Source organism: Nematolebias whitei, chromosome 20 (genome assembly GCF_014905685.2).
Source record: "Nematolebias whitei isolate Nwh7 chromosome 20, NemWhi1, whole genome shotgun sequence".
In the NCBI taxonomy this organism is placed as follows: Eukaryota; Metazoa; Chordata; class Actinopteri; order Cyprinodontiformes; family Rivulidae; genus Nematolebias; species Nematolebias whitei.
Window position 1 is genome coordinate 18,494,995 of NC_056517.1, and position 21,539 is coordinate 18,516,533.

Sequence of the window (21,539 nt, forward strand, 5' to 3'; positions counted from 1 at the left end):
GAAATATTTCAGTTGGTGTGCAATGAATCTGAAATATATGAAAGTTTCATTTTTATCATTACATTATGGAAAACAATGACCTTTATCACAATATGCTAATTTTTTTAGAAGGACCTATAGCTCAGTGATACATCATCGGATCTGCACCAGATTTATTGTGCATGATCAGTGAGCACTTCTAGATAATTGATATTGTTGTTTAACATATGACTCTAGTGCACCCCCAGATGATTCTTATAGTTATATCTCAGTGTTACATTATGTCATCTGCACCAGATTTTTGTTGCGTCATTAGTGAGCACTTCTAGACACATTGGTATTGTTTTTTTACTTTTGACTCCAGTGCACCCCCTTCATTATTCAAACTATTATATCTCAGTGATACATCATCAGGTCTGGACCAGATTTTGGGGGCTTGATTAGTGTGCACTTCTAGACACATTGTTATTGTTGTTTTACTTTTGACTTCAGTGTGCCCCTTACATTATTTCAACTGTTACATTTCAGTGATACATCATCCGATCTGTACCAGATTTTTGGTGCATCATCTGTGATCAAGTCTAGACACATTGGTATTGTTCTTTAACATTTGACTCAAGTGCACTGCCTAGATTATTCAAACTGTTATATCTCAGAGATACGTCATCTGATCTGCACCAGCTTTTCGGTGCTTGATTAGTGAGCTCTTCTAGACACATTGGTTTTGTTGTTTTACTTTTGACTCCAGTGTGCCCCCTACATTATTCAAACCGTTACATCTCAGTGATGCATCATCTGATCTAGACCAGATTTTTTATGCTTCATCTGTGAGCACTTGTAGAGAAACAGTATTCACTAACTATTGATTACCACATATGACATTTTGAAAAGCCTAAAGGAAGTCCTTTACATTTGCGACAAAACAGGAAGTGACAATAACACACGTCTGGAAGGTCGGATTTTAGCAAAATTTGCAAGGCATGCAGCCGGACCATACTGATATGGGTGGAAGGCGATTGTAAAGTTTAGGCATATGTGCACCCTGGTGTACACATGTGAGTTTACATGACAGCGTTCGCAACAACGACTGGGAGGCGTTGCTGGAGCGCCCGCTGACGCAGATGATGTCGAAGATTTGGCAAATGCGCACCCCGGTGAACGGGCGCGGGACGGGTGCGAGAGCGTTTGCGAGAGCATTCGCAAGAGCGTTTGCGAGAGCATTCACGAAAACGACTGGGCGGAGTCGCTGGAGCTCCCGCGGTCGCCGTATGGCCAGAGCGGCGCTTTGCTGTGGGGGCCATCAATGCTGCTTGCAGCTTTTGTTCATCTGTTGTTTTCCTTTTTCTGTTTATTAGTGTATTTTGTAGATTTTCTTGCTGACTTGACAAAAGTCCAGTTAGGATATCCACATGTTTGGAGAGCTTCTTGGATGTGTTTCTGTTCCTTTTCCTTCCCTTCTGTCTTTGTGGGATGCGTTCGGCTCTATGCTGTAAAGTTCTGATGACAAAGAGTTTGTGTTCCAGTGGATGGTGAGAGTCAAACCGAAGATACTGGTCTGTGTGGGTTGGTTTTCTGTAAACTTCAATGTTGACGCTGTCCTCTCTTTCTATCTGAATCAAACAGTCCAAAAAATGCAGCTTGTTAGGCCCGAGCAGCGAAGCGTTGCGAAATTCTATTGTAATCGCTCTGTTCAGGCCAGAGCTGCCCTTTTTTTGGGCAAATCAGTTGGTCTTTTGGGGGCTTAAACATGTACCAAAACTCACAAAATTTGGCAGACGCATCAGGACTACTGAAAAATTACGTATTTTAAGGGTGATGCAAAAATCGCAACAGAAACAGCTCAAGAGCACCACCTGGAAATTTTAAATATACCCTCCGCTTTAATCTTAGTTTGTCATAGAAGCATGAAATTTGAGAAAAGTTATCTGAACGGTTCATTTCGGAGCATGCTGAAGGGGTGGGGCCGGACCTCAAAGTTTTACATCTCGCCATGAAAAACGAAACGCTAATAGCTCCTACACGAAAACGGTCTGAGATATCAAACCTTCAGTGATTGATCCACATCCCGTCCCCTGCAAGACTGAATGGTCAAATCATGACATTGCTTAAGCCACGCCCCCTGACAACAGGAAGTGTAAAGTTTTATGTTGAATGGTCCCTACCTGACCACTGTTACCTAATCAGCATGATAGAGTGTCCATTGATCGAAAACATGTTGTGTAACTTGCTTTCCAACACTGACAGTTTTGGGTGGAGCATGTGGGCGTCGCGACATGGCGAAGTAAGACGTAACACCGTCGCCCTACGTTTGACTCTAAATTCCACATATTGGAACCGAGGTGCACCAAAACTTTTTGGACTGATAATTCTGAAACTCGATGAACATCTGTATCTTCTCATGACCTATAAAAAAGTCTCTTGGAGCCCTAGTCCAAAACCAACAGGAAGTCGGCCATTTTGGGTCAAAGTGTCATTTTTGGGCGTTTGTAATTACAAATTTTAACAAACTCCTCCGAGGAATTTTGAAGGATTGCCTTCAAACTTGGTTAATATGCCCTTAACACATTGGGGAATAAAAGTTATCAAAAGCTTGCGTTTTTGTATATGTTAAAGGGGCGTGGCCAGGCCTCAAATGTGCGTTTCACGCTGTAAATTTCAAAATGCTAAAACTTTCACATTGAAAGACCGAAATGCACCAAACTTGGCATGAGTCATCCCTGTTGGATGCCCGACAATCTTCTGTGGTAATATTCTGATGTCATCAAAGCCCCACCCCCTCAGAACAGGAAGCCACTTCCTTTACTTGGAATGCTCCCTCTCTGACACCCTTGACCTAATCAGGATGACCCTGTGTTAGAAGACGCATAACAAGTTGGTCTGACTTGCTTTAAATGGCAAACAGTTTATGAAGGAGGATGTAGGTGTGGTGGCATGACAAATTCAGAAGTGACACCGTTGCAATACGTTTGGCTATAAATTCCACAGATTTGAACCGCGGTGCACCAAAATCAGTATGATCGATCATTATCCACTCTTTGAACAAGAATCCATGATAAGTGGCCAATAGCCTACACATTACCCCCTATATTATTCCTACAGTTATATCTCACTGATCCATCATCCAATCTGAACCGGATTTATTGTGCATCATCAGTGAGCATGTCTAGACACATTAATGGGGTGGTTTAACATATGACTCCATTGCGCCCCTAGGTTATTCCAACAGTTATATCTCAGTGATACATCATCCAATCTGTACCATATTTATTGTACTTAATCAGTGAGCACTTTTACACACACTGGAATTGTTGTTTAACACTAAACACCAGTGCGCCCCCTAAATTATTCCAAAAGTTATATCTTAGTGATACATCATATGATCTGCACCTGATTTTTTTGTGCTTCATAAACACTTGTACACACATTGGTATTTTTGATTCATGACATAACTTAAGCCCACCTACTCAGAGAAAAAAATGTTGATTATTGGATGACTCTTCCAGCTTAGCCCTGTGTAAGCTATTAGACTGAAACTTTTTTTGCTAACTGTTGATTACCACACATGACATGTTGAAAAGCATAAAGGAAGTGCTCGTCAAAACATTCGCAATAAAACAGCAAGTCACAATAACTCCTGTCTGGAAGGTTGGATTTCACCTATACCTGTAAGATCTGAAGCTGGACAAGTACTGACATGGACGGAAGACGATGTGGAAGATTCAGGAAATACACGTGGTGAACACGTGCGGGATTGGCACGAGAGAGTTCGCAATGGCGACTGGGCGGACTAGCTGGAGCTCCCGTGGTAGCCATAAGGCTGGAGCGGCACTGTGCTGCGAGGGCCTCCAATGCTGATGGCAGCTTTAATTGTCATTTGCATCCTCTCTGGTGAACTTGATGATGTTATCGACTGAGTTGATCTGTCTGGTGAATGCTTATATTTCCTTGGCTCGAATTTTGACCCAGGTATCATCCACATATCAGAACCAATGGCTTGGCGTTGTTTCCTCATAGGAGTTTAGGGCTCTCTGTTCCACTTCGTCTATGTAGAGATTGGCAACAATGTGTGACACTGGAGATCCCATGGCACAGCCATGCTTCTGTCTGTGAAAACTGTCATTGAACTTGAAACAAGTGGTAGAGAGGCAGAGATCCAACAGGGTGCGGATCTGGTCTGTGGTGAAGTTGATCCTGTTGTTTAAGTCATTGTCTTCTAGAAGTCGTTTTCTAATGGTTTCTTTTGCTTCAGAAATGGGTATGGAAGTGAAAAGAGAAGTCTCATCATACGATACAAGGGTTTCTCCTGGGGTTAGTTTCAAATGTTGTAAAATATGTGAATTAGAGTAACACAGACCTTAAGAAACCCCTACTGTTAAGGTGTGATGTGTGATTTGTCAATCTACATATGTATGTGTATCTTATCTCAGCCTTATAACCTGAACCCCACACTCACTGCTCTTTGAATTGAGAAAGCTCCTCGAGTGAGGAGCAAAATGTCTTCTGTTACAAATAAAGTCCAGTTGTTTTTGTATTGAACATTTTTTGAATTTATCATGTCCTAGATGACAGAATCTTCACCAGCATATTGCTAAGAATTTTGGGAAGGATACTATAGGAGTAGCGCGGGAGTTTTTGAGAAGATGTCATGGAAGTTTGCAGACTACAGGAACGATCTTTGTTTCAGAGATGCAGACAAGAAAAACGCATCCCTAGCAGTTTAAAACTCAACTCCACGATCAAAGGACATAGAGCAGAAGGAATACTCCTGAAAGCTCAAAACAAGCTGCTCATTGAGAGAATAAGACAGATCCACTTCACAATTGAAGCTCTCTCACTCAAAATGGATCAGACCCTGAAGAAGCTGTCTACTCTTCTACCACTTCCTCTGTTGGAAAAAGTATCTTGTTTTGTTGAAAAGGCCCAGCTATCACAGCAACAAAAGAGCAAGGAACATCAAAAAAGTAAGTTTCAAAAATTACAACATAGAATTTTTTTCTCATCACAAACCATCAGTCAAGATCAGGAGGTTGTCGCCAACACAAATATTTAGGACCAGTGGGTTAGAAATTTGTCTAACAGGACTTTGACACAACCTGAGAAAGATGCACTGGCAAAAGGATTAAACTTTGCCATCTCCCCACAAGAAATACCTCTTGTGGAACTAATCACGGCCACTGAATCCACAATTAGGAACAACAACTTGACGGAAGCAGAGGCAGAACAACTCAGAATGCAAATATCAGCAACCCTCTCCAGTTCCAAACTGCTGCCTTCAAATTTCACACCACAGGAAAGGAAAGCTATAACATCACTCAGCCAGGACCAAAACATCACCATTTTACCAGGTGACAAAAGTAGATGCACAACACTTCTGATTATCAGGAAAAATTAAAGCTAAGGGTAAAGACTGATTCCCAGCCAGTTTTCACACCTGATGGGAACAGAGGGGCCTCATCTGTGAATTAGAGTAACAAAGACCTTAAAAAAAAACCTACTGTTAAGGTGTGATTTGTCAATCTACATATGTATGTGTATCTTATCTCAGCCTTATAACCTGAACCCCACACTCACTGCTCTTTGAATTGAGAAAGCTCCTCAGATGAGGAGCGAAACTTCTTCGGTTACAAACAAAGTCCAGTTGTTTTTGTATTGAACATTTTTTTAATTTTTCATGTCCTGGATGACTGAGAATCTTCACTACCATGTAGAAAGAGATGTCTGGGCCTCCCTGTTCAAGCTGCTGCCCCCGTGACCTGACGTTGGAATAAGCAGAAGATAATGGATGGTGTGAGAAAAGACTAAAAAGAATGTGCTCTGATATGGCCACAGAGAGTAATGAATAAAGAAATATGCCATTGACGGGTGATATTCTTTAGCTGTCACACTTCACCACTTGCTCTCGTCAAGATCGGATGCTTCTCCCCTCCCTCTCTGCTTTGCTTTGCACTCTGTCTGTCTGTGAAACTGCTTGTGAGACTCTCTTGCATATCCTCTGAACCACAATTATGGACTTGTTTTGATCAATTGGTCCCTCAACTCAATTTACAACATTTCTTCAAAGAGAAGACAGGCTTTAGGCAAGTCGAATTGCTCTGTTGGCACGCATGCAGCGGGATATCTCATTGACTGGAAGACTTGATGATGTGTCTATCTCTGCTGCCATCTGTGGATTTTAAAGGCGCATATTTAATTGGATTTACGATAACTGGTTCCTGCTTTTTGGATTTGGCTGGTTGCTGGTTTTTTCTACAATCATGGAAGTCATCGGCAGCAAATTTGGACCCTATCACTCTGCTTGCCTTTATGATGGCTTGTTTCGTGTCTCGAGTACCCGGACTCAAATGCTTTGGGCTGAATGGATCAGATCTTGGGGATTTTACTCAGTCACATTCCTTCGGTGCGGCCATGTAATTTGGACATTTCGGAACCGAGCCAACCAACACAGACTAAAGGTAGATGTCATTAAGTTCTGCCTGTCCACAAAACAACTGTGTGTTTATCTAAGTTGGCTCCCTTGGCTGGCCTTGAAGGCCACCTTATCTGAATTCGCCTGGAGTACATGTGATCTGACGCTCACCACCCCCTCCCTGAGGAATTTCCAACTGATAACCAGATGGAACTAGCTGAATAAACTTTGTGTCATCATTTCAGGACTCTTGGATTCTCATAGACGTTATTCTTGGCCATTCCTCGACATACCTCGAGAATGTTTATGGATCTCACCAGAGAACATTGACTGATTTTCCATCCTTATCAGAACTCTTACAGTGAGCTCGAGAGATAGCATCTATGAACATGCTGACCGCTCTCGGCTCACCCCCCTTTGCAGAATGTCTATGTCACTATGTGCTTGTTTGTGCGAGGTGTTTTTTTTAATATTAGAGGGGTATTTTTTCCCTCAGGCAGAAAAATAAAAAGACTGATAGGGATTTTTTTCACCTCCAACTCCTACATGTGTCCAGTAAATCATTGTTTTTGTTTGTCCAAACAGGCCTCACTTGTAAATGAGTCTTTGAGGCTCATTATGATTTGTCTGTTTAAATAAAGGTTGAATGAATGAATGATGTGGCCCCTCAAAGCAGTGATAGCTCACGCAGCAGAAGTGAAGCCCTTACTCAGCCCTGGAGTCATAAACTATATCCCTGTTGTAGAATTCCAAGGAGACTCTGTCTTTCCTTAATGGAGGACATTGGTGATGATTAAAGATGTGGTGGTTTCCTCCTTCTATGTAGTCCAGAAACTTCATCACTTGGAACAATATTGAAGTTGGTGAAGGCTGTTGTGAGCGTATCAGAGTCAGTGATTTACTTGTCATGCACACCACATGTGGTACATGTGGTGGAACGAGATTATGTACACAGGGTCCCAGTTACATCCAACAACCAAATGTAAAAGAAAAACAATGATAACATCTAAGATATGAACTAAGCAAAACATCAACTAAATACACACAAAGCACTAATAGCATAAAAACCATACTCTGAATGCAGCACAAACTTGAGTCTGTGTGAGCAGATGAGCACAAATGAACACAGCAACATGAAAGGGACCAGCAGCAACAGGAAAACAGATCAGCAGTAACATGATGTGATTTTTCACAGTGATTATTCTGGTTAGATATTCATGAGGCTAACAGCCTCAGGGTAGAAGCTTTTCCTCAGTCTAGTGGTTCTACACTTATACTGTATCTGTTAACAAAATATAAAATAATGCTTTAGTAATATAAACCAATCTATATCCTTACTGGTGCACTGTCTGACTTCATTGATATATTTATTAAAAAACAGATTTTTAAATTGTTTTCTGTTTGAAATATTGATTGGCTGCACATTTTACCATCCCTTTAGACTTACTTACCTGGTACTTTTTCCCTTGCTTCTTTTATTCTTACCTAACATTCATCAGTATATTTGTATCTTACAGCTTCACCCCTCTGATCTGAAATCTTTCTTACAATGAATGTGTTGCTCTGTCTGACATGCAGATCTCTCAACTGCCTAGTAAGTTAACAGTCTGCTAAAAACATGGTCACATTTAGCACTCACCTTGGGATCTTTCTGCATCTCTCTTCCTACATTATACTGCTTTTCCATTTTCTATCCTCATTTTTTTCTACGAGCAACTGAACCATTTCAAAACTTCACTCTTGATGGGTCCTATGTGGCCCTGAACTTGGTCTTGTGTTCAGTTTATCTGTCCATTTCATTTTTCAAGTTAAATGCTTGCAGACCTGGGATTAGACTGATAAAAACAAAGAACACAGGAGGAGGCCACCATCACAGTTTGATGGATAAAATAGCATTATTTTCTTTTCACAATGAGACAACTTATACATATTTGTCCTTTTTTGTCTCCTACTCGATTTAGATTTTACTTTTCAGACCAGGCCTATTTTATCAGTTTCATATTTCAAACTAATATTTATTTAAAAAATCATCTAGAAAATTCCACTAGCCTCTTGGTTGCTGAAGAAATAGAGATATGGCAAATAAAACCACAAGTGACAATATCCAGTTAGTTCAAGGAGAAGGCTGTCTTCTCACTGTGAGGGTGACATCAGCTCATAACTCAAGGACATTTCCAGAACACCGATGGGGGGTGAGGGGTGATTTATATAAAAAAAAAATTATCTGGTAATAAATATTTGAAAGATTTTTTGCAGCTGTCCATCAATGACACAATGCTGTATGCTTGTAAGCTCTGTGAGGTGCTAGCATACATCTTTAACATCTCACTTACCCTGGAGACAGTTCCCATCTGCCTGAAGACTGCCACCATCATCCCAGTCCCAAAAAGCTCTACAGTGACTGGTCTGAATGACTATTGGCCAGTGGCCCTCACCCAGATAGTTGCTAAATGCTTCGAAAAACTGGTTATGACCCACATCAAAACAACCATCAACATCAACGAGGACCCACATCAGTATGCATACCATGAGAACCGATCAACAGAGGATGCCATCTCCTCTGTGTTCCACACTGAATTCAACCACATAGAGCAGAAAGACTCTTACGTCCATATGCTCTTTGTGGACTTCACATCCACCTTCAACACCATGATCCCCCAAACCCTGAAGGACAAACTATTCACACTAGGACTAAGCCCCTCCCTTTGCAACTGGGTACTAGACTTCTTAACAACAGACCACAGTGAGGATCCACATCTTCTCCTCCTCCACCATAACCCTCAGCACTGGCTCTCTTCAGGGATTTGTGTTGAGCCCTCTCCTGTTTACTCTGCTCATGTATGATTGTGCAGCTACCCATCCAGGCTGTCATATTGTAAAGTTTGTAGATGATACAGCGGTGGTGGGATGCTTCACAAACAATGATGAGTCCAGCTACAGGCAGGAGGTGGAACACCTGGAGAGCTGGTGCAAAGAGAATAACCTTCACATCAATGTGAAGAAGACAAAGGAGATGATTGTGGACTTCAGAAGGAACAAAAACATCTACACCCCCCTGAACATAAGAGGATCTGCAGTGGAAGTGGTCTCCAGCTACAAGTACTTGGGTGTACACCTGAACAACAACCTCAGCTGGAGCAACAACACCACCAGCCTGATCAAGAAAGCTCATCAGAGACTCTACTTCCTCAGACGGCTGAGGCGAGCTGGACTGGGAAGCTCAGTCCTCACCTCCTTCTATATGTGTGCAATGGAGAGCATCCTGTGCTCCAACATAAACGTGTGGCATGGAGGCTGCACAGCTGCAGAAAGAAAATGCAGAGAGTGGTGAAGGCTGCACAGAAGACTGTTGGAGTCAGCCTCCCCACCATCATAGACATTTACACCTCTAGATGCAGGAAGAGAGCCACCTACATCATGAAGGACCCCACTCACCCAGCGCACACATTTTTTGCCCCACTCCCTTAGGCAGGAAGTTGAGGCGCATTAAGTGTAGAACCACTAGACTGAAGAACAGCTTCTACCCTGAAGCTGATAGACTCATGAACATCTAACCTGAATAATCACTGTGAAAAATCACATCATGTTGCTGCTGATCTTTTTCATGTTGATGTAGCATTCTAAGGGCTATGTTTAGCTGCCCTTGACTACAATATATTTAAATAATGGGTTCTCTCTTTTTCGAGTTAAATTACAGCCATGTGACTGAGGTAACTGTGCTAGGATTGTTTAATCAGTGACACTGAGACATTACTTTTCTTTGACCCATCAGAATAAATGTGTGTCATTTATTTAACAGAATCAAAATTTAACATCAAAATATACAAGTGATTAGCTGATCTGGTTCTGATTAATAAAACTTGGCAAGTTTTACTTAATAAAAACAACAGACATTTCTGAAGGCATCTAGATTAATTACTGGCAAAATAGAAGAGTTTAAAGATGGGAAATGAAGGAGTTTAAATGGAGAGAAAAGATGGATGAAAAGGAAAGTGTGTTGACTAGGAATGACACCCTTCATCCGACCCTAGCTCAGCCCCGGTACACTCGGTGGGTGGCGACTCGTTACCTTAGACGGGGGATACCTCCGCTCAAGAACAGGAGTCCATTTCAACGCTACCTTTCAGCGTCTCCGGTAAGGACGACTGAGAATCATCTGAAGTAGTGACGGTACTCCGTTCAACAAACACGCTCATCTCCCGGGTGGATACACAGCAAGCTGTGAGTTCAGTCAGAGATTCCACTCAGACGTGGAGGACTCCATGAAAGACCCCAGGAAGACTCCGGTCCAGGACTCCAGAAGACTGAAGACCGGCTCAAGACTGAGAAGTTCCAGGAGGTGTGGACTCTTAAAGAGTTCTCACTCCCGGTCACTTCAGGAGTTCCTGATTGGTTGAAACAACCAACAGGGGGTGGTTCTAGTGATGTCAGAGGGTCATTACAAGTCAAGAAAACAGCAGGAATGTTTTAGAAACGTCCCGTACAGACAGAAGACATGTTATGGCGAAGTGGGAGGAAGCAGATGCCAGTAGCTTCTTGTTTACCGTCTGCTAGGTTTTAAAACATGACACTTCGTTCTAATAATTTCTTTCTGACTTTCGACAGACATCACTACTTCTCATTCAGACAGAAAATCAAAATGCATAATTACTTTGTAAATAGACATTTAGCTTGATTTCTAATTTAAATGAGGATTAAAAAATCATTAATACTGTTTCACAGTTGATTTAAAATGAGTGGTTCACTTCAACATTTAGAAATGGTATGAACTAAACACACTTTTGATTTATCAAGATATTGTAAAATAGTAATGATAATATAAAAGAAGAGTGTTCTTTCATTTGATTACTTCAGGATACAATTAGACAGTCTCTGGATGAGCTAATTTGTATTTATGGATTCAAATCAATGAAATAACAGTTCCTGTCCCATGAAGGTCCTCAGAGGCAGGTTTTGGTTGGAGGCCGAGTTCATTACATTGATGTGTTCATGCGTGCTCATCTGCTCACACAGACTAATGCTCATGTTCGTGCTGCTGTTTGACGTAATGTTTTTATGCTATTAGTGCTTAGTGTATTTTTAGTTGATGTTTTTCTTAGTTCATATCTTAGATGTTATTGTTTTTCTTTTACAATAGATTGTTGGATGTAAATGGGACCCTGTGTACATAATTTTGTTCCTTGTGAACGACAATAAACAAACTCTGACTCTCTGACTCTGAAAATATGTATAAGCCAAAGTCATGTATTGAAGTAAAGATGTGCACATTTTAACACATAATAGGAGGTTTGGTTGCATAGTAGAATAAATCCAACAGATTGAAACCAAAGGACAGGCAGCAAATTTGCTCTCTGAGTGGCTCAAAAAAGTAACCTTGATAGATTGCAAAGATTGACTTGGTCTCATCAGACTTGCTAGATTTGGACCAACATTAGTATAATTAATTTTTCAACAAATAATACATCTAATCAGTTTGATTGCTTTTTATGTTTGGCTTATACTTTTCATTCATTCAACCTTTATTTAGACAGGTTAAATAGAGCCACGAGGACCCATATACAAGAGGGACCTGATTTCAACAAAGAATTAAAGCTGCAAGCAGCATTGGAGGCCCTCGCAGCAAAGCGCCACTCCAGCCTTACGGCTACCACGGGAGCTCCATCTAGTCCACCCAGTCGCCATTGCGAACTCTCTCGTGCCAATCCCGCACGTGTTCACCACGGGGCGCATTTCCTGAATCTTCCACATCGCCTTCCGTCCATGTCAGTACTTGCCCAGCTTCAGATCTTACAGGTATAGGTGAAATCCGACCTTCCAGACAGGAGTTATTGTGACTTGCTGTTTTTTTGCGAATGTTTGACGAGCGCTTCCTTTATGCTTTTCAACATGTCGTGTGTAGTAATCAACAGTTAGCAAAAAAAGTTTCAGTCTAATATCATGCACAGGGCGAAGCTGGAAGAGTCATCCAATAATCTGCAGTTTTTTCTCTGAGTAGGTGGGCTCAAGTTATGTCATGAATCAACAATACCAATGTGTGTACAAGTGCTCATTGATGAAGCACAAAAAATCAGGTGCAGACCATATGATGTATTACTAAGATATAACTTTTGGAATAATTTAGGGGTTGCACTTGAGATTGGTGTTAAACTACAATACCAATGTGTGTAAAAGTGCTCACTGATTACGTAAAATAAATCTGGTGCAGATTGGATGATGTTTCACTGAGATATAACTGTTGGAATAATCTAGGGGGCACACTGGAGTCATATGTTAAACCACCACATGAATGTGTCTAGACATGCTCACTGATGATGCACAATAAATCTGGTTCAGATTGGATGATGTATCACTGAGATATAACTGTAGGAACAATATAGGGGGCACTGTGTAGGCTATTGGCCACTTATCATGGGTTCCTGTTCAAAGAGTGGCTAATGATAGATCATACTGATTTTGGTGCACCTCGGTTCAAATCTGGAATTTATAGCCAAACGTATTGCAACGGCGTCACTTCTGAATTTGTCACGCCACCACACCCACATCCTCCTTTGTAAACTGTTTGTCATGTAAAGTAACTCATACCAACTTGTTATATGTCTTCTAACACAGGATCATCCTGATTAGGTCAAGGGTGTCAGAGAGGGAGCATTCCAAGTAAAAGAAGTGACTTCCTGTTCTGAGGGGGCGGGGCTTTGATGACATCAGAATATGACCACAGAGGATCGTCGGGCATCCAACAGGGATGACTCATGCCAAGTTTGGTGCATTTTGGTCTTTCAGTGTGAAAGTTATAGCATTTTGAAATTACAGCGTGAAATGCAAATTTGAGGCCTGGCCACGCCCCTTTAACATATACGAAATCACAAGCTTTTGATCACTTGTATTCCCCAATGTGTTAAAGGCATATTAACCAAGTTTGAAGGCAATCCTTCAAAATCCCTAGGAGTTCGTTAAAATTTGCAATTAGAAACGCCTAAAAATGACCCTTTGACTCAAAATGGCCGACTTCCTGTTGGTTTTGGACCAGGGCTCCAAGGGACTTTTGCATAGGTCCTGAGAAGATACAGATGTTCACCGAGTTTCAGAATTATCTGTCCAAAAATGGCTTGGGGCTGAGGTTTTATAATATTGTATGGGACGCTGTGGAAGCTATTGGCCAATTATAATGGATTCCTGTTCAAGGGGTGGATAATGATCGATCATACTGATTTTGGTGCACCTCGGTTCCAATCTGTGGAATTTAGACCCAAACGTAGGGCGATGGTGTTACGTCTTATTTTGCCATGTCGCGACGCCCACATGCTCCACCCAAAACTGTCAGTGTTGGAAAGCAAGTTACACAAACATGTCTTCGGTCACTGGACACACTGTCATGCTGATCAGGTAACAGTGGTCAGGTAGGGACCGTTCAACATCAAACTTTACACTTCCTGTTGTCAGGGGCCGTGGCTTAAGTGATGTCATGATTTGACCATTGTCTTGCAGGGGACCGGATGTGGATCAATCACTGAAGGTTTCATGTCTCAGACAGTTTTTGTGTAGGAGCTATTAGCATTTTGTTTTTCATGGTGAGATGTCAAACTTTGAGGTCTGGCCCCGCCCCTTCAGCATGCTTTGGTTTGCACCATTTTGATAAGTTTTTGTTCCCAATGGCTTTTGACCAAAATGGCCAAGTTTGAAACCGATTGAGCAAAATCCCTAAGAAGAGTTCGTTCAAATGTAAACCGTCAAAATGGTGTGAAAATTGGGCCGACATTCCAAAATGGCTGCCTTCCTGTTTATCTTACAACATTGGTGCCAGAGGGTTTTCTGTACATCTTGGAGTATTGGACAAGTGTACCAAATTTCATGTTTCTCCGACAAACTAAGGTTAATGCGGAGGGTATTTAAAAAATTTCCAAGTGGTGCTCTTGAGCTGTTTCTGTTGCGATTTTTGCAACGCCCTTAAAATATGTAATTTTTCAGCAGTCCTGATGCGTCCGCCAAATTTGGTGACTTGTTGGATATGTCGAGGCCCCCAAAAAGCCCATTCATTTGGCGGAAAAAATTGTAGCTCGGGCCTGAACAGAGCGATTACAATAGGCCTTCGCAGTGCTTCGCTGCTCGGGCCTAATGATGACAACAATGGACAACAGAATCAACCGTAGACAATCATAAAAGACGCATATAGATTTTGTTAAATACCAATTAAAGCAAAATGGGAAAAAATAGCAAAACAGCTAGGTTATCAGGCAAATGTAGAAAACTAATAACAGGAACAAAAAAGTCCTGACTGAAAAATTTTAAAAACAGGAACATGTCTGCATTGGTCCTTGCCAGGAGTCCAAAATATTCTTAAAACCACTTGGAGAGATTAAGGTCGAGACCTTCAGATCTTTTTGCATGATATTCTAGGAAACAGGTGCGGAGTAGGAGAAGGCCCTTGTCCTGAGAGCGCACACTGTAGCTGCACTCACGCAGAGATGTAGGAGGAGATGTATGAAGGCAACAGATCAAGAAATGATTTAAAGATGAAAATATACCATTGACAGAGTCTGCGTGAAGTTAGTGATGTCCATCATTAACTTTGCTCACTTAATGACTTAATGACTTAATCGCTCACTTAATCACTCCATCATTAACTTCGCCCCCTCAGAACAGGAAGTCACTTCTTTTACTTGGAATGCTCCCTCTCTGACACCCTTGACCTAATCTGGATGATCTTGTGTTAGAAGACATATAACAAGTTGGTATGAGTTACTTTACATGACAAACAGTTTATGAAGGAGAATGTGGGTGTGGTGACGTGACAAATTCAGAAGTGACGCCGTTGTAATACGTTTGGCTATAAATTCCACAGATTTGAAACGAGGTGCACCAAAATCAGTATGATCGATCATTATCCACTCTTTGAACAGGAATCCATGATAAGTGGCCAATAGCCTACACAGTGCCCCCTATATTGTTGCTACAGTTATATCTCAGTGATGCATCTTTTTTTTTTGAATGTCCAGAGGACCAGATTGAACTTTTTTGGATTTTTCTACCTGGATTATTGAGCATGTATCAGGATATTAATGATGTCCAGTTAACCAGTGAATACAGGTTGCAGTGGTAGGTACGATAATCACAGCCTGTTATGAATCTTAGTGCACCGTGAGAGACAGCATCCAACATCTGCAGGGTGCTTGTAGGAGCATTCATGTAAATAATGTCACCGTAATCAATGGAGGGAAGGAAAGACACAGTTAGAAGGCGTTTCCTAGCATTCAGAGTTAGATAAGATCTGTTTCTGAAAAAGAAACCCAGTTTAACTTTCAGTTTCTTTACTAAGCTTTCCACGTGAAGCTTAAAAGAGAGATGCGAGTCAACCAAGTTACCCAAATATTTATAGGAATCAACAAAGTCAATAGTGACACCATTTGAGGATAAAATCAGAGGAAGAACTGCTGGGAACGACTTCCTGTTTGAAAAAAGCATCCGTTTGGTTTTATCGGCATTTAAGACAAGTTTGAGGTGGACCAAATCTGACTGGATGATGTCAAATGCGGATTGCAAAAGCTGGAAAGCCTTATCAACCGTTTTAGCTCGACAATAAACAACTGTCATCAGCATAGAAATGTAAGGATGCGTCGAGGATGCTCTGACCTACATTACCTACGTAGATTGTAAAGAGGGTGGGTCCTAAGACTGAGCCTTGTGGTACACCATTGTTGACTGTTAAATAACTGGAGGAAGTACCATTATTTTGAACACATTGCATCCAATTTGAAAGATAGTTAGAGAACAATGGGGTGATCTGTGAAACCAATTTCTGAGAGCTTATGACACAAGATGTTATGTTCCACAGTGTCAAAAGCTTTAGACAGGTCTAAGGTCGTTTTCACACCTGATAGTCCGGTAGACTCGGTTTGGTTGGGGACCAATACTCATAACATTTTGTTTACATTTGAGCTGGTGCATTTGCATTCACACTGCACTGTGCAGTCGAGTCAACCTGTTGAACCAACCTGTTCCCCCACTTGCCTGTGGTGGCGCTGCACCAAGAACTACTGAAAGAAACGACACAAAAACCTCTGAAGACACTTCTTCTTCTTCTTCTGGAAATAAAAACAAAAACGGAGTGGCATCAAGTTTTTTGCAGTTTTAGGAGTTATATTTTGTCATTTTTCAAATATTGACTCAGCATGAGCAGAAGATGAAGCAGAAGACCATGGAAAATATTGTTTTTCACACAAGGCAGCTGATGGCTCCATATGAGGTAAGAGAAATGTGTGTTTGTTTGCTCTGCACTGTACTCCACTTCTTGCTTGTGGAGCGGGGCCCAGTCTGATTGCATTCACACTGTACTTGAACCGCGCTGGAGTTCTCTTCTTCCGGACCGAGACCTAGGTTTTAGCCCGGGCCAGAGTTCGCCTTTTTGTTCCGTGACAGAGTTTGATGGCGCTTTCACACCTCCCCAAACGAACCGGACTTTCTAGGAAAACGAGCTAGAGTTTGATTAAAGTGGACTAAACATGGCTGGTGTGAATACACCCTAAGAAAAGTGCAGCACAATAATCCTTAGCATCCAGTGCTTCAACAATGTCATTAAGAACCTTCAGTGAAGCAGTCGTTGTGCTGTGTTGTTTCCTGAAACCAGATTGATGGGGAGGTAAGATGTTAAACTTACCCTAAAACTTTATATAATTTGTCTAAACATTTGTTTACATGCCTGATTGTCTATTCCTTTGGGCTTTTGTTCCATCAAACCTGATTAACTTCTTGTAAGCAGCCCATCAACTTACATCTGTTTCCATCCATTTCAACATTACCCTCATCTTACCTCATCAATTCTTCTCCTTCAAGGAGTGCAATGGAGTTGGATGCAGGGGGCATGTCTTTTATCTTAAAGCATCTTTTACCAAACAGAATTCAGAGAGGATGCTTAGGGTTGAACAATCAACATTTCTGAATGTTCAACAAAGTTAAGTCAGGTCCTCTGGACAAACTGTCCAGAGGACCTGACTTAACTTTGTTGTATTATTTTTTTTTACCTGGATTATTGAGCATGAATTTTGACTTTCTGAATGTTGTTCTGAATGGAAAGGAGGTTCAAAGTAAAAGTTTCTTTATTGATTTGTCATCCGCACCACATTTGGTACATGTGGTGGAACAGAATTGTGTACACAGGGTCCCAGTTACAGCCACCAAAAATATAAATTGTAAAAGAAAAACAGTAATAAGATCTAAGATATGAACTAAGGTCATTTTCACACCTGATAGTCCGGTAGACTCGGTTCGGGACCAATATTCATGACCTTTTGTTTACATTTGAGCTGGTGCGTTTGCATTCACACTGCACTGTGCAGTCAAGTCAACCTGTTGAACCAACCTGTTCCCCCGCTCGCCTGTGGGGACGCAGCACCAAGAACTACTGAAAGAAACGACACAAAAACCTCTGAAGACACATCTTCTTCTTCTTCTGTAAATAAAAACAAAAACGAAGTGGCATCAAGTTTTAACAGTTTTAGGAGTTGTATTTTGTCATTTTTCAAAAATGGACAGCATGAGCAGAAGATGAGACAGAAGACCATGGAGAATATTGTTTTTCATACAAGGCAGCTGACGGCTCCATATAAGGTAAGAGACATGCGTGTTTGTTTACCCTGTGGAGTGGGGCTCGGTCTGTTTACATTCACACTGTACTCGAAGCGCGCTCGAGTTCTCTTCTATCGGACCGAGACCTAGGTTTTAGCCCGGGCCAGAGTTCGTCTTTTTGTTCCGTGACAGAGTTCGATGGCACGTTCACACCTCCCTAAACGAACCGGACTTTCTAGGAAAACGAGTTAGAGTTCGATTAAAGCGGCCTAAACAGGGCTGGTGTGAATGCACCCTTAGAAATACAGTATGTTAAACTAAAAATACTCTAAACACTAATAGTACAAACACAATACACTGAACAAAAGCAGCATGAACATGAGTCTGTGTGAGAAGATGAGTACGAATGAACACAGCAGCGTGAAATAATCAGCGGCATGAGATCAGCATCATGTATAGTCAGCAGCACATATCAACAATGAAGTGGCATTACAGTGATTTTTTTCACAGTGATAATCCTGATTAGTGTTCAGTCTGGAAAGTGAAAACGTCCTGTTCTCAATAAATGATCCACCATCTTTCCAGTCCTGGCTGTCTTCAGAATCTGACATTCTGCAGTGTCACGGCATGTCATTAGACAAAGAATGCTGGTGTAGATGGCCTGAAGGCCATTAGACGATGTGAACCATTCATTCTTGTGGAAGACAGAAACCAGACGAAAGCCTTCCAGAGTATAATATGGCAGCACTGGGAAAGATTTAAAATACCAATTTCATTTTCACATTATCCTCGTTTTTTGTCCTCCCCCTCTACAGTTTTCCTTCATCCTTGTTGAAATGTGGTTTAGTTGCTGGTTCAACTTAAGATGTCATGTTTCAGCTGGAGGTGGGCAGCTTCAGTGTGGAAACTGAGGTGAGCAGAACATGTGAAGATCTCAGATCAAGGCACAGACATTTGCTCTGATCTTCAAAGGACTGGTGTTTCTGTGGCCTGACATTTCTAACCTGAAACTACCTTCTCAGGGATCATTTCTGTCAGCTGCTTTCAACAATTTAATAATTTCAGCAGTGATGCAACATCTCCTTGAGCTATAGATCACTTTAGGAAACTAGAACTAAACTGAAAGGTGAGCCTCCTGCTGTAGGAGACACTCCTATGTTTTTTTATTTAATCTGCTTTGGCCACAAAGGGAAAACATGAAGCAGAGGAAACATTTTAAAATGCCTCCAAATGTTCACAACTAATTTAAACCAAAACCTACAAGACTGCCTCTGCTGTTATTCTGAAATAATCTTTAAGGTTGTGCTTGATGGGATTTTGCAATATCTGGATTTGATTTACAAAATATCCTACATTTTAATGAAATGTTTCACTACATTGCACAGCCTTGTTTTGTAATCGATTTATCGTCTTTTTCATGTTGTTCTAAACCTACTTGGGACAGCTGTGGCCATGTAATTAGAACAGTCATCCTCCAATGAGAGAGTTGGGGGTTCGATTCCACCAGCAGTCACATGCTGAAGTGTCCCTGGGCAAGACACTGAATCACTCATTGCCTCTGATGTGTGTCCCATCAGTGTATGAATCTGATCTAAAACACTGATTATTCTTTGTACAGATCTAGTAGAGTGCTGTATGAATGGGTACATGAGGTCACAGATTGTGCTGTAAAGAGCTTTGAGTGTCTTGAATAGATAGAAAAGTGCTATATAAGTACAGTCCATTTACCTCCAGTAGCCCAAAGCAGCATCTAGCCTCTCTCTAAACATGCAGGTGCAGGCTACGTGACACGTAGCCTGGGTGCGTTCAAGGGCCGTAGGAAATATTACGGCCGTGCTCAAACAGGTAGAAATATTTTAAAAAGCTACTGATTTTGTGAAATTTGAATAATCTTATTAACCTATTACACACACACACACATCACCAATATTTAAGACCATACAGCCAGATGAGCCTTAGGCATAAACTAGAACTGACCAAATATAACATTAGAATTCAAATTTACAGTTCGCCTAGATTTGGCAAGATGGCAGGACCTTGAGTTTGGTGAATTTTCCTTGCAAAATGGGCTAAGTATAGTATATTTGTTGAAGTCACAAACTAAAAAGCACATTTCCATCGAAACAATAATCATGTATAGACATTTAACTTACCTTTAGGAAATAATTTTGTCTTCCGTGTGGGAAAAGAAGCAGTACCATGCGGTGGTGGTGAGCTAACAAAAAGGAGAATTCACGTTGCAACCACATGAAGGCATGGCTTAAGCAACATCAACCAATTAACACTCGAATTTAACAACATAAACATGTCAGAAGTTACACTGGCAATGTTATTTTACAGCTGTGTGTTAAAACAACACCAACACTTTTAATTTAACACTACACCTAAGATTTTAACACTGGCATTTTTACTGTGTAATGTGCCAACTTTTAAACAATGTGACTTTCACAGACCCATCTATCCATACTACAGTATCATATTTCTTTCCTCTCTGTCACTCTGCCCCCTATGACGTTATTGACCTCAGTCCATCCTCATCCTCTTTGGTACCCAAACAACATCCAACACTGCAGTTAGCAACAGTTCTGGTCTCCAGCTGCCCAGGACCAGGTTTAAGGGAAATAAAAGAACTCAAAAGGAAGAGGAGGGGAAAAATAGTTATAATAACATGGCTTCTGTGAGGGAACATGCTGTGTGGCTTTTCGGCCTGTTGGATGTGGCTGCATGATTTAAAATTGGCCCATTCTTAAGAGTCTAAAACTCTAGAACCTACAGCTTTTGCAATGCTACCGAGGCTGCATGGGGAAATAAAGGAGGAGATGAGAAGAAGGAGATTCACCATTATTGTCTTTAGTTTAGGGGTTGTTGTTTTTTCCCGTTTGCGCCTCTCTCAGTGATGCAGCGTCTAAAATTTGTTGCCAAAAAGTCAATCTTGAGCTCTGTGGCTAGAACATTTCTGGGCTCAGATTCTACTTGCACTTTAGAATCAGTAGACAACAGAATAAAATCTAGAATTAGCAGGAATAAAACTGTTTCAGTATTATTATTATCTTTTTTATTTATTTATAAAAACAACTAAAACAGGTTTTGACATTTCATATTAAGGAGCGAGGACCAAGAAAATAAACGGTGACATAACTGTGTGATTCAAAGAAAATATTTATATTTGGTTCTTTTTTATACTTCAGGAACCTTTCAATTGTTCAACATTTTAGTGGACAAAAATACTTGTTTCTTTTTTATGTTTTTTTTCTTTTCACTGTTTTTATGTTCACACTAAGTGTAAAGGTTTTGCATTTAAGAAAATGCAGTTAATAGGTCTTTTGAATACTACTAATAATACTTATAATTGTATGTTCTCATACAATGGCGAGATTGGCTCTCTGCATTTCACCCACCCACCAACAGGTGGAGCAGTGGGCAGCTATTGAAAGTGCCAGGGGAGCAACTGGGGATGAGATTTCCTGCTCAGACACCACGAGATGTGCAATGACTGGGGATCGAACCCACAACCTTTGGATCCTGAGTCGGCTGCCCTGCCTCTACACTACAGGTCCTTCTAAAAAAATTAGCATATTGTGATAAAGGTCATTAT

At 41.1% G+C, this 21,539-nt stretch overlaps 1 protein-coding gene across 1 annotated transcript in view; it reads left to right on the forward strand.

Annotated features, from left to right (window-relative positions):
- Positions 1-21,539, forward strand: part of mpp7a (membrane palmitoylated protein 7a) — a 476,133-nt gene that overhangs the window by 116,188 nt on the left and 338,406 nt on the right. The window contains 1 exon segment of the mRNA XM_037694433.1: positions 18,059-18,067. Coding sequence (XP_037550361.1) covers positions 18,059-18,067 — 9 coding nt within the window.